Below are 13,341 nucleotides of genomic sequence, written 5' to 3' on the forward strand. Positions count from 1 at the left end.
GTCATTTTTGTCAAACTTTGCAATTTGCTGTAATCTTTGTAAAACTTTGTAATCTTTGTACCTCTTAGAAACTTACTGTAAGCTGCAACTTTGTAAACTTTGTAACTCTCAGCCACCTTGCTTGTAGCTTGATCTAAACTGCATTCTCCCTTGATCGATGAGAAAGTGTGTGTGTGTGTGTGCGCACAAAGCTGCAAGGCTAACGCTGGAGCACATGGTGATGAGTCATCAGATACTGCTGCTTTGCTGGATAAAGGGAAGTGTGGGCATGCTCCCTGGTGAATCAGTGGATGAGTCACAGGGGCCATACATACACTATATAAAGGAGAGGGAGCACATGTGAGACTCTCTCTTTCTTCCTGTGCTCCTCAAAAACTCCTCTCTACAGCCAGTGTCTTTCCTGACCAGCTCCCCAGTCATGATGAGCAGATAGACCCTCCAGGATCTACATGCCTTGGCTCCTTCTGCAACCCATATGCCCATGTACATGTGTGAGTGCCTAGGGCAGGAATGAATGTGTGTGAATGAGTGAATGAACGGAGGAGTGGGTGTGTGATTGAGAGCGAGAGTGCTGGTTCCCTTTTTAGGTGGCAACTCTATTTTTGTAGTGCATACAGTGAAGTGCTAATTCCTCAAAAAATAAACCCATGCTAGTGTAACCCTGGGTGGTCTCCAGTTGGGAATATTTTTTGGGGGGTAACATTACCAAAATTATGTTTGACTTATAGAATGCACTGTGTTGATACTGTCATAAGAACAAGGGCAGAACATTTAAAACTAATATCAGGAAAACTTTTCTATCCATGTCAGTTGTCATCCTCATAGCACACATTTCATGTGAGACTTCATACTATTACTAAGGTTGTATTGTACAATGTTCTTTTTCTTTTATCATGTGGTAATAAACTTGGGATATTTACAGTATCTGTAGTTGCAGGGAGGAAGAAACAACTAGAGCCTTACAGTGAGTTAAAAGAACCAATGTGAGCGAGAAGTAAAATAGTTTAAGGGCCAGGTTAACAAAGGTATTTTGACACCTAAAAATTCAACTAGATGAGCACCTACATGAGTTAGGCACCTGAGTATTTTTGTAAAGTTGGAGCCAAAGGGGATACCCTTTAAACCAGAAATATCTCTGTCAAGGCTAAATGTGTTAATTTATAGTGACATCCCTTAATGTTAAAGTGAATTAATAGCCCTATCAGTCCTATTTCACATGGCCACAGTCAGAGCTGAAGCTGGCTGTTGGCGGCAGCTCTGGGGGCCGAGGCCTTAGGTGGACCAGTAATATTTTATTTACATATTCCTTATTTACATAATGAATGTGCAAATAAGATGTTGCCAGTCCGCCAAAAGTTTGTGGACGAGTTTGCTGGTCTGCAATATTAAAAAAAGGTTGGGAACCGCTGTTCTATACCCTGTCTTCATTGGTACATAAGGCCTTGTGTAGGCCCTATGCCCTGGAATGAATTTCATCTTTCAACGATTTATTCTATATGTGTGTGTTGTTTATTTGGTATGGTATGTGGAATGGCTTTAATTTTTGTTCTGTTGGATATTTATTTAACTGTCATTTCATGGTTGTGGCACGCTGTAAGCCTACGTGCTTCCTTTATTCTTTTGTTCAACTCTACAAATCCTTATAGTGCTAGCATGCAAGGAGCATAGAAATTGTTACACCAAATCTGAATAAGCCCATCTTCTGTATCCTGCCGTGAACAGTTTGCACCTGAAACATGAGAGTTATTCATCCCTTGAATAGCTGCCAGTATTCTTAGGGCGAAATCTTGATCCCATTGAAGTCAATTGGAGTTTTTCCATTGCCTTCAGCAAAGACCGCATTCCATCCTTACTCTCCAGAATTATCCTGTTTTGAAAACCCACCCATAGAGTGTGCTGTCACCTCCGCCTCCCTTTGCAGCAGCAAATTCCATACATTAATTACATGCTATATAATTGTGGGTAAAATGGATTCTATTAATGAAATGTGTGGCCAGAAGTCCAGCAGATCCTTAGTGATTTTTCTCCTTTTTCATCACCCAACCCCATTTCTCCTCCTACTGTGAAAACTCTCTAGTTTAGCACTTGGCTTTCAAAAGTCTGCCCCACCCTGCCTCACTCTTCTATTTTTCTGCTTCTTATTAATGTCTCTTCTGCTTACTGAGTTTCTCTTCACTGGGGATTTCAGCGTGGGTCATGACCTTCGTGACATACTGTTACTCTCTATGCTTACCTCCCATAGTCTTCTCCAATCTGTAATCATTCTTGCCTGCACCCTTGATTTTTATCTACATCAACGTGTAGTTTTCCATTTTTTAGTTTACTCTTACTCTGACCTACATTGGCCAATGGTTATTTAACCTTCTCTCTTTTTGTTTGCCCCTCTACAAATTGGAGTCTTATTTTTCTCAAATACTTTTACATCCATATAGATTTGCCACCCTTTTCTGGTCTCTCTGTTTACTTCTGTTTTTGACACAGCTACTGTAGTATCTGCAGGGACAGATGACACAGTAGGGAAACGCTACCGCTGTAGGTAACAACACTGTTGCAGAAAAATACTTCCAAGTTTCCAGTATAGTCAGGTTCTTAAGAACACTTTGGATTTCCTCTTGGCTCCAGCTGACTTTATTCTTTCTACTGTCTAGTTTGCCCTGGATTATTCAAAAGGGTTGTGAGGGCCATTTCATGAAGAAGGTAGGACTAGAGCAGAAGGTTTATGGGAGAAGAGATGCAACAAGGCTTGGTAACTTGACAGAAACTTTTGAAGTCAGGTGAGCTCAGCACAAATACAAATGGAGGTTGTTCTGTCAGGCGTCACCTCACGGTTCTATTTTTAAAAGGCTGCTAATAAACATTCAAAGCAACAGGATGAGATAATCTCAAGTCAGTGGAACGTGGGAGTTACTAGAACAATTTTTCTCTTTCAGAATGCACCACAAGAACAGTTTGCAAAAAGCAAACTGCCTTGATCAAAAGTATTGATTGAGGTAACGGTCTGTTTCCTCAGCCTTTTCAGGTGGATAATCAGGTGTTTAAGAACAAACCCTGCTGTGGCACTAAAACCTGAAATGAGAGAAAGAAAGCGTATGTTTGCTATTTTGTCTTGTTGAAACCTCCCAACATGAAACAGTTCTGGATGCATTTTAATTCAAAAGTAATCTGGAACGTGGCCTAACGCAAGCTGTATTCTGTCAGAATTGAACCAATGCCAAAGAGATTACTTGCTATTTTAAAATGAATTGTGCACTGGGCTGACCTGGGATCAGTTTAAATTACATTCTCGGGTAGAATCCAAAAGAGTATAAGCCTATCGGATAATTGACTAGTCCCTCGACTAATCGCTTCTCCCTCTGCCTTGCTGTCTCTATCGCACCTAGTCTCAGATGCTGTGTGTCTGCTTTCTAAATGTATTAAGAGTCTACTGGCTCTTAATAAATTTAAAAGGCTAGTGCGCAATGGGGGGACTGTTGCAAGCCGGGAATCAGCTGTTCCAGCTCGCACCAGGTTTCCCTCCCCTCGCTGCGCTTCAGCCTTTTAAGTGTATTAAGAGCCTCTTGGCTCTTAATACATTTAAAAGCAGAGTTGCAGCAGGGTTAGCTCTAACCCTGGGAGTTAACCATGCTGCGGCTCCCCCGCTTATTGACTAGTTGTAAAGGAGTCTATCGGGGTGCCCCCAGGCACCCCGCGTTCTCCGCCTGAGTCTCGTGTTCCCCTCGCCCAGAGGTTCACCGTTTGTCGTCCCCAGTCAACTATTTCCTTGGCCCAGCGTGCCCCTTTTTACACCAGGGGTCTCCGAGCTTCCCGTAGCAGGGTGAGGGGGGTCCGGGCCCGCCCTCTCTCACGGACCCCAGCCCAGGGCCCTAAGGACTCGGAACGCTTATGGCGTCTGGTCCGGCTGGCGGGGCGTCTGCCATAACGCGCCAGCCCTCAGGCTCCCTTTGCCTGCCCTGGGCTGCCTCCTCTCCCTGGCAGGCAGCCATGTCCGGCTTTTTAAACCTCCGCGCCGCTTGTGGCCGGTGGTGGGGGTGGCTCCGCCCCCTGTACGCGGGCCTACTTCCGGCGGGGCAGCGCACTCGCCCTCTGGTACCGCCCCTCGCGTGGCGTCCGGCGTGGCCTTAGCGGGTGTAGGCGCGTTGCCGCTTCCGCGGCCTGGGAACACCCGGCGCATCTCCGCTCACCCCGCACTGAGGCCGCCTGGTTTGTCCTCGGCGCCTCCGGCTCCTGCCTGCACACCGCCGCTCGCAGTGTGGCTGGTGTCGGGGCTTCTTGCTCCGACCCTTGGGGTGCCGCGAAGGCAACTTCCAGGGGGATCGGAGTGCGGGGCGCCTCTGCCCCGTCACACTAGTCAATGGAAATTCCATCGACTAGTTGTTTAAACTAAATTTAACATCCCTATCGTACACATGTAGTGCTTTGTAAACATGTATAAACAGTACAACTTTAGAAGGTCTTAAAATATTAAGTGTGGGAGTTGCATGAAGTTTTTAATTCTGATTCCTATAAAAATAAATGGACCAGATACGGAGGTCATAACTCTGTCCTTTATGCAGTAAAATTCACACTGACTTCAGATCTCTTTCATCCCATTATAGACTCATGCCCAAGGAGGAAAAAAAGTGGTACAGACTGATGAATGGCGGGATAGCCTGGTGGAGGAAAGGCTGGAATACTCACTTGTCAAGGTGAATATCTATAAAGTTACCTTACTCAATCAAATTATAAGCATGCAGGGATCCTACCTGTGTCCTGCTTTCTCTTACCAGAAGTGTGACACAGTCCTTAAAAAGACCACTGTTGACTTAACATTTAATAATCTTTCTTGTCTGTGTTACTAATAATGCAAGTAATTGGCATTGGCCACTGTCAGAAGAAAGGACACTGGGCTACATGGACCATTGGTCTGACTCAGTTTCGCCATTCTTATTCATGTCTTAATGAGAATAAGGTAGTCCAAAAAAACCTAATTGAAATCTATTGGATGCATTTTTGAAGACTAGAAGTCTAAAATTGACCATCTTTTGCTTTTGTTATGTTGTTTTTAAAGTACTCTGAACATTTTGGAGAGAACACACACACTGGCTACGTCTACATTGGCCCCTTTTCCGGAAGGAGCATGTTAATTTCACAGGTCGTAATAGGGAAATCCGCGGGGGATTTAAATATCCCCCGCGGCATTTAAATAAAAATGTCCGCCGCTTTTTTCCGGCTTTTAGAAAAGCCGGAAAAGAGCGTCTACACTGGCCCCGATCCTCTGGAAAAAGCGCCCTTTTCCAGAGGACCTTATTCCTACTTCAAAGGAATAAGTAGGAATAAGATCCTCCGGAAAAGCGCCCTTTTCCGGAGGATCGGGGCCAGTGTAGACGCTCTTTTCCGGCTTTTCTAAAAGCCGGAAAAAAGCGGCAGACATTTTTATTTAAATGCCGCGGGGGATATTTAAATCCCCCGCAGATTTCCCTATTACGATCGCTGAAATTAACATGCCCCTTCCGGAAAAGGGGCCAATGTAGACGAGCCCACACAGTGTGGACATATGTATGTGTATGTGTAATGTAAAATAAAAATATTGTAATTTTTTTCAGGGAATTGAAAAATATGTCATCGAGGATACAGAAGAGGCAAGATTAAACCATAAAAAATATCCCAGACCTCTGAACATAATTGAAGGGCCCTTGATGAATGGCATGAAAATTGTTGGTGATCTTTTCGGTGCTGGAAAGATGTTTCTACCTCAGGTAAACAGGTGAATTATCCCCGTCGCTTCGGTTTCCACAATTCTAGCCTAGCTTCTCTATCATCTGTCTGGTTGTTGCTTATAAAGAAGTGACCATAAATGGTTCGATTCCAGCTTTCCTTTCCAAAAGAAATATAATCTTTGAATTCTAAAAACATAGGTGTAACTACTAAGATGTTATTTTGTTCTCTTTCATTGCACATGACCCTCCTTTGTTAAGTTGGGTTTTCTGTTTTGTTTTCTTTCCTTTCTTTTCAATTCCTCATCTTGTTTCCAAACCTTTCTTCTGTGCTGCTTGTTGGGCACTTCTTTGACCATTGCATTATAATTTCATCTTAGTGGATTTGATTTAAGGGCTTGATCCCGAAAGAAACTGAGCTCCCTTAACACACGTTGACCTTTTGGTGGTTGTAAGCACCTGTCAGGACTGGGCCCAACAGCCCTGCTCCTTCAGTGAGCTCCATGCAGGGCAATCCTCCCTGAAGTCAGTGGGGCTCTGCATGAAGCAGGGGTTGCACAGCATTGAGTTCATTGCAAGATTGAGATATGTGTTTACAAATGTGTATTTGGGTTTACTGGTTCCCTATGAAGGGTTATCAAAATAGGATGTTGAAGGGCTACAGCTGTTTCTCTCTGACACTCACTTTTCCTCCCTTTTGTCAATTCCAGGTGATAAAGTCTGCTCGAGTTATGAAGAAGGCAGTTGGCCACCTCATTCCCTTCATGGAAAAAGAAAGAGAGGAAAGAAGAGCTAAATCTGGCAGCATAGAAGAAGAGGCAAGTTGTAGTTTCTTGTCCTGTAACTCTTTAAAACTAGCTTTCACTGAAGTCACTGAATCTGGGCTGGGCTATGGACTTGTTTGAGTTGTTTGGTAATAATCTCCCTGAATCAAAAAACCTGAAATCTAGAGCAGACACAACAAAGTGTGTGAATCTAGGCCCGGTTGCAAGTGGATCTTTTATGAAGTAGGGCTAGGGGTGCAAATCGTGAAAAACTGAAGCTCTGCATGCCTGTGACTTGAAGCCAAACACCAAAACATCTGCAGTACAAAGTTGAGTTAGAACTCAAAATTTGTAGTGTAAACACTAGTTAACTGAAACTGAGAAATCACGTATGGCTGTAGCAATTATCAAGGCCCTGGATGTGATGTCATATCTAAATTCTGTAGCAAGATCTGTTTTCTGGAGTTTGCCAGCAGCAGATGTGATAGCAAATGGAAACTTCTGTAAAACCATAATAAAAAAAAAATCATGAGAAACCCAGAGAAATGGTACATCTGAAAGTTGTGAGTCTTCTTGATCTTTTCCGCAGATGAATACTTTTGAATGGATTTGTAGGTTTGTGCTGCAGATATTACGGCATCTCGATACAGAGTTTGTTTTCCATTTGTTTTCTGTTCTTTGCATGGTTATGCTCTTTTTGAAATAACTGTTTTAACAAAAACATTTGGAAAAGAAGGACTTTCACATAAAAACAATCTGTATACTCTAATGGCAGAGAGAGCATGTCTTTTCTCTTTCTCCTCCCTTAGCCCCCTCCATATGGACTTTTTTCTCTTCTGTTGGAGACAAATTTTGTAGACTTTTCTTCCCTTCCTTTCCATTCCATTCCTTGCAGCAACATTCTTTGCTTCCGCTTCTCTCTGTTTGTAACCAACTCTCAAGTTGGGCACACGCTAGGATTTCCCTTTAGGGTGGCTGCCTCTTTGCATCTCGTATCTGATCTAGTGCCAATGAAAAACTGGTGACTTCAATGGGTATTGGGTTGGGCCCCATGTGAATTTTGAGGTGTCTGTGGCATTTGGTGTGCTCTCTGTCTCCGAAAAGGAGGGCTAACAGAATTTCAGGGATTTTAAAACAAGCAGAGCTGGCTCTACATAGATTACTGCTCTGATGGGAAGGTGGGAAAAGAATGAGCAAGGCCCAGCAGTACTTTGTGGAGCTTCTCTGGATGAGGGCTGTAGAACTTTCCCTTAGATTGCTCTTGATCAGGAGGAGAATGGCTGGCAGATGACTTCTGAAAGCATCTTGGCACACTGACTAGACTTTTACCCAGGAGCACGATTACCTCCCAGACAGTTTGTTACAGAACTGCAGGAGTCATGAAGCACTACCGATAGCATTTGAGGGCAAAAGATCTGCAGCTACAGCCAATTGCAGAATAAAAAGGGCAGTTTGGGTTGTGTCCATTACTAGAGCGCTCTACCTCATTTACAACAATTGAAATGGCCACGATTAAATAGAATCAATGTAAAATAAAGTACTTGTCTACTATAGCTTTTATTTTTTCCTTTCCTCTTAATGCCATTATTTCCTTAGGGTTTTCATCACTGGTTAAGTCTATAGTCCTTGCTAAATCATCGTTCATTTGTATAATCCTTCTCTCTGGTTGATTAAATGGATTTTTAAAATTTATCATTGTGTATCCAACAGTACATGTGCTGTAAAATTCATCACTGTGGTCCCTCTAAGATGTTGCCTAGTTGAATCATCATTAAGCATGATGTCCTCTCATGCCCTCTCTCCTAAAAAACAGAAGTGCTGTTCAGTATTATATTTATGTACACAGAAATTTATGGAGATGCGTAATAGAAAGTGTTCTAGCAAGCCCAGAAAAGTCACCCTGGCACCCCAGAGAGGAGATCTGTTGTCTGTTCCTAGATCCGTGCAAGAGATAAAATACTCAAAATGTATATTTTTGTTGTATTTTAATATGCAATATTCTCCCCTTTTCCTGGTTTCTGCAAGGAAAGGGAACCCATCCTGGAGACTATGGTTGTTCCTGCTTCCAGCACTAGCCCAGACACTGCATTGTAGCAGCCTAGGGTATGCCCCTGCCATAGGGTATGCCCCTGACATAAAGTGCTGAAGGGAGAATCACTGGAGGATCAGTATAAGGGATCTCTGGTTTTGTCATGCTTCCAGCAGTGCCCCTAGTGCCAAGGTGAGGAGTATACTGGTGCAGAAGCTTCTTTGTTCAGATTTATGCCTTGGGTAGGTTCTGCTCTGAAAGGGGAATTCTCTGCTGGCCATGGATGTCCTGAATCTGGGTCATTTGTTGCACCTTGAGTAGTATAAAATAGCTAATTTGGACTAGAGAGTCTGGCATGTTATTGCTGATTTGTACAAGATTCTGACTCTCTTGCTGTGTGAGACACTTCAGTCTTTGTTCTCTTCCCATTCTTAATTCTCTTCTCTTTGAATACAAAATCAAAATAGATCAAAATTATCCTCAAGACGTATATGTGCACTTGGTTCTGAGCATCAGGAGCCATTCTAAATATTTTTTCTAATTAAGCTATTGAGTGCAATAGTTTTTTTTTTTTAAGAGGCAAGGTACTACACAAATTAGTCTGTTTAACACTGAATTAAGTAGGGTTTTGCTCTAAAACAGTTTACCAGTTAAATCAGTCTAAGCCCATGTGTTTGAATTAGAACAATATATCCAGTCACAGTAATTCTTCTATGCATATTTGCCTTTAAACAGTTTGATGTAAAAATCAGTTACTTTTCAGGTAATAACTCTCATTAAAATTGATGTGTATTGCAGTAGCACTTAGGAACCCCACTCATGGACTAGGACCCCATTGTACTAGGAGCTGAACAAACAAATTGTGCCTTCCTTTCCCACAATTATAAATACTGAGATGTGTGTTCATCTTGCAGGACCCTTACCATGGCACAATAGTGCTAGCTACCGTAAAAGGAGACGTACATGATATTGGCAAGAACATTGTGGGAGTGGTATTGGGCTGCAACAATTTCAGGTAACGAGCTAGCCATTTTTATCCCTGTTTTCTGTACAGTATAATATTATCTGCTAACTTACAGTTAAATGCTTTCTGGTACAATTTAGTATGTCAGAAGAAACTAGAATAAGGCAAAAGCAAGGGGCAGGATTGCAAGCCCCATGAGTTAAAAAGCAACAACCAAAAGAACCATGATTTTAGAAGAAAAATAAGCTCTAGGATACTCTTACATGCCATCTTGCTTTTGAGCCTTCAAGCTCCATGTTTTCAAGCTGTTCTTCATAGCCACAAGACCTTGAAAGTTTCAAGTTTGTGTGAAGGTTTTTAATAGCTTTTTAAAATTTTAAGCTCAGAATCTGGGAGCAGCACACTGATGTCCAGAACCCATCAGCTGCTAGGAAGAGAGCAATAACAGGATTTCAGCCAGGGTACTGTCCTGCTTGAAGCCTGTCTTTCATCTCCACCTCTGTCTAATAGGCATCTTATACATCTGAAGTTCTTTCCTTTTCTAGTTGCTGGAAAATAGATTAAGCTTTATTTTTTGGTCCTTTATCCAGAACATTTTGGCTGTTGCAAAGGTGAAGATTAACAGTAAGCAGAGTACTTGGATTCTTGGCTCCTTCCTGACACTTTGTTTGGTTTCTTTTCCTCATGAATAACTCAGTTGTCTGCCCTACCAGGAATTTACATAATTTTTGCTGGTTTCACTGCTGCCCACAGGGTTCTGAATAGCAGCTTGTGTAATTGACCAGAGACTAGTTAGCTTTCCTCCACTGCTGCTTTGCACAGTTATGAGCAGCAGCAGAGTCATTTGTGCTAACAGCCTGCAGACTCAGAAAGGTGACACTGTTTTGGTTTACAATAAATGTATTTGGAAAGTTATTGGCACAATCATAAGGAATAGAAAGTTGGGCTTTTCTTTTAAAGGAAAGCATAGATCCTGCATAAATTCATGGTACAAGTTGCTTCAGTTGCCTAGAGTAAGTGCATTTTTTTAAGCCTGGAGGTTAGCTGCATGTATTCGTTTTTCTTTCTGTTTCTCTCTCCACCTTCCCGCCCATCTAAAATTTACCACTTTAATATTTTACCATCAGCAACTTACTGCTTATTACTTTTTAAAAGCCTTTGTTTGCCACATTAGTATTTGAACAGAAAAATGAAGTACTATCAGCATTTTAGTATAAAACATATTTATTAGCCGCTAATTTTTTATATCAAGACAGTGCTGCTTTCTATACTACTAAGGTTTTTTAAAATTCACATTTGTTTCTCCTCCATCCCTCCTTTAATATGTTAAAAAACCCATGGTTTTTTCAAAAAAAGTTAAACGTTAAGTTACTCTGTCCCCCTTCAGCTCCTTCTGTGATACTTTATCATCTGAATTCCCTTCAGAAACTAAAAGTCCTTCACGGTCATTGATATTTCCAAGAATAATACATCTGTAAAAAGGAATCCATCCCTTTGCCTTCACAGTGAGGTTTCTGTGGTCTTCCTCTACAACAGAATGCTGCAGTACTGGACCAGTGTTTATAATGAAGTGCTTTGACCTTCATTCAAAATGGTCTGTTTTTTGTGAACTTTAAATGTCATGTTCATTTCTTTTCAGAGTTATCGATTTAGGAGTCATGACTCCATGTGATAAAATACTGAGAGCTGCTATTGAAAACAAAGCAGGTACAAAGATTTCATTTCTACTTATCAACTGTTTAATTTTAAACACCTTTAAATTGTATTATTAATTAATTATACTTTGAAAGTTTGAGAAACTTTTGAGCAGTAGGGGAATGCAATTCACTCATTCCTTCTCTTTGACCTGTAGCCTAGACAGGCCTCACTGTTCTTCTTATTTTTTTTTAATATAAATTGATATTATCTTATCCCACTTTTTGACCTCGTCATCTGCACTCTCCTTCTCTTCATCAAGGTCTTCAAGTACCTGAAACTAGTTATTTAACTGCTTACCAAAGGGTTTCTGTATTTCAGGGGACTTTAGCTTGTCAATGTCATAATGTCTATGTCCCTTGTGTGGTGTACTCACACATCCCAGCATTAGCTTGATGAAGGCTGCCACTAAATGGTGGTCGCTGCCAATCTCTGCAGCTCTTTTCACTTTCACATCTGTCAGTGAACATCACCATTGCCATTGATCATACAGTAAATCTGGTTCTTCTCTCTGCCATTTGGAGAATACCATTTCAATTTGTGAATTTCACGATGTTAAAATAGGGTTCCGCCAGTGACTAGGTCATTCATAGTGCAGAAATCAACAAACCTCTCTCTGTTTAAAGTTTAATTACGGGTAAAAAATTGTGTAATATTTTTATCCTTTCCCAGGTAAGATTTTTTAACCCATTTTTCTTTGATCTATCATAGACATAATTGGCCTATCTGGTCTTATCACACCTTCTTTGGACGAAATGATATTTGTTGCCAAGGAAATGGAGAGATTAGAGATAAAGATTCCTTTGCTGATTGGAGGAGCAACTACTTCTAAGTAAGTAAGATACTTTGAGGGAGGGGAGCAAATGTATTTTTAAAATACCATTACAGGTCAAATAAACTTTAAAAAATCCTTATAATACATAGGGTGATTCTTCTCCCCTGCCATGTTCAGTTATAATTTTCATCTGGGGATTCCTAAAACACTTGTAACACCATGGACCAGACCCCACCCTCACTCATGCCCTCTATGCACGGTGCTGAGCAGTCTGGCTGGGCTCCAGCCAAGCATTTCTGAGAGTATTTAACTTTAATCGTATGTTGATGATGCCATCATCATCATGACAGATCTCCAGGGTGCTGTGTCTGTTTGCAGATTGATGACCATGAAGACTCACCTTGAGCTAGACTTGAAGCATATGATGGTTTCATTGACTTGACTGGGCCTTTTGACATGCGTCAAGTCCATGCTTTCCTGGATCAGCACCTTGAGGATTGAACCTAGGGCCCTGTTGAAGCAGGCTGAGGTGGACAGATGCTGGCTACTTGCCTACATGCAGCTATATTCAGAATTTTGGAGTCTCAGTTTTGGGACTGTGGGCACATTGCCTCACATACATTAAAATTAAAATGTGTCACCATTATGATTTTCTGAAGAACACTATTGACAGCTGTCTTGACATCTAATATTAACCTTGATGTATTTAAGCAGGTGACAGTTTTGGAGGTTGCAGAGGTCAGTTCTTGACTTTATCAAAGCAGTTAGTACTGTTTCTTTCTGTACCAAGCGTCTTGTGCGTATTCTGATTGGTGTTCTGTGTTGTCCTGAATCCTGGACCAGCTGGCCTTCTCACAATGGTCCAATAACACACTGCAGGGACTGAATAGATTAAGAAGACCTCTACTGTCACAGCAGTCCACCCTGCATTAGAATGTAAACTTAAAAATAACCTACAAGCCTAAGGATGTTAAATTAACTAATTGAATAGTCAATGGGATTTCCATCAGCTATTCAATTAGTTGATAAGGGCACCTCTGCTTTTGAACTGTAGGAATATCTTAAAAGAGTGTGGCCCTTAACCACTTATCAAACTCTTGGAGTGCCTCCCATCAAAAATTATTGCCCTCCCAAATATAATTTTTTATTCTTTCCTTATATGGCCCCAATTACTGTAGAATCTCAAAACCTCACTGTCTTTATCCTCAGAATATCTCTGATTTGGGAACGGGTGTTATCTCCATATTACAGGTGGGTGGCTGAGGCACAGAGAAAGGAGTGACTTGCCCAGGGTTACACAAGAATTCAGTGGCATAGCAAGGGCTTGAACCCAGAGCCATCTGTCAAAACCAAGTAGCCACGTGTGCAATTCAGCGGTGCTGGAAGCAGGTGTTTAAGGGTAGCGGAAGCCCTGGAAAAGA

The 13,341-nt window shown here is 41.7% G+C and overlaps 1 protein-coding gene across 4 annotated transcripts in view; it reads left to right on the top strand.

The window, feature by feature from the left end:
* Positions 1-13,341, top strand: part of MTR (5-methyltetrahydrofolate-homocysteine methyltransferase) — a 79,552-nt gene that overhangs the window by 48,382 nt on the left and 17,829 nt on the right. For all 4 annotated transcript variants that reach the window (XM_075924814.1, XM_075924813.1, XM_075924815.1 and 1 more), the window contains 6 exons: positions 4,596-4,685; positions 5,583-5,735; positions 6,404-6,511; positions 9,401-9,501; positions 11,090-11,157; positions 11,857-11,977. In XM_075924814.1, the coding sequence (XP_075780929.1) occupies positions 4,596-4,685; positions 5,583-5,735; positions 6,404-6,511; positions 9,401-9,501; positions 11,090-11,157; positions 11,857-11,977 (641 nt within the window). The remainder of the gene's footprint in view (positions 1-4,595; positions 4,686-5,582; positions 5,736-6,403; positions 6,512-9,400; positions 9,502-11,089; positions 11,158-11,856; positions 11,978-13,341) is intronic.

Source organism: Pelodiscus sinensis, chromosome 3 (genome assembly GCF_049634645.1).
Source record: "Pelodiscus sinensis isolate JC-2024 chromosome 3, ASM4963464v1, whole genome shotgun sequence".
NCBI lineage: Eukaryota > Metazoa > Chordata > Testudines > Trionychidae > Pelodiscus > Pelodiscus sinensis.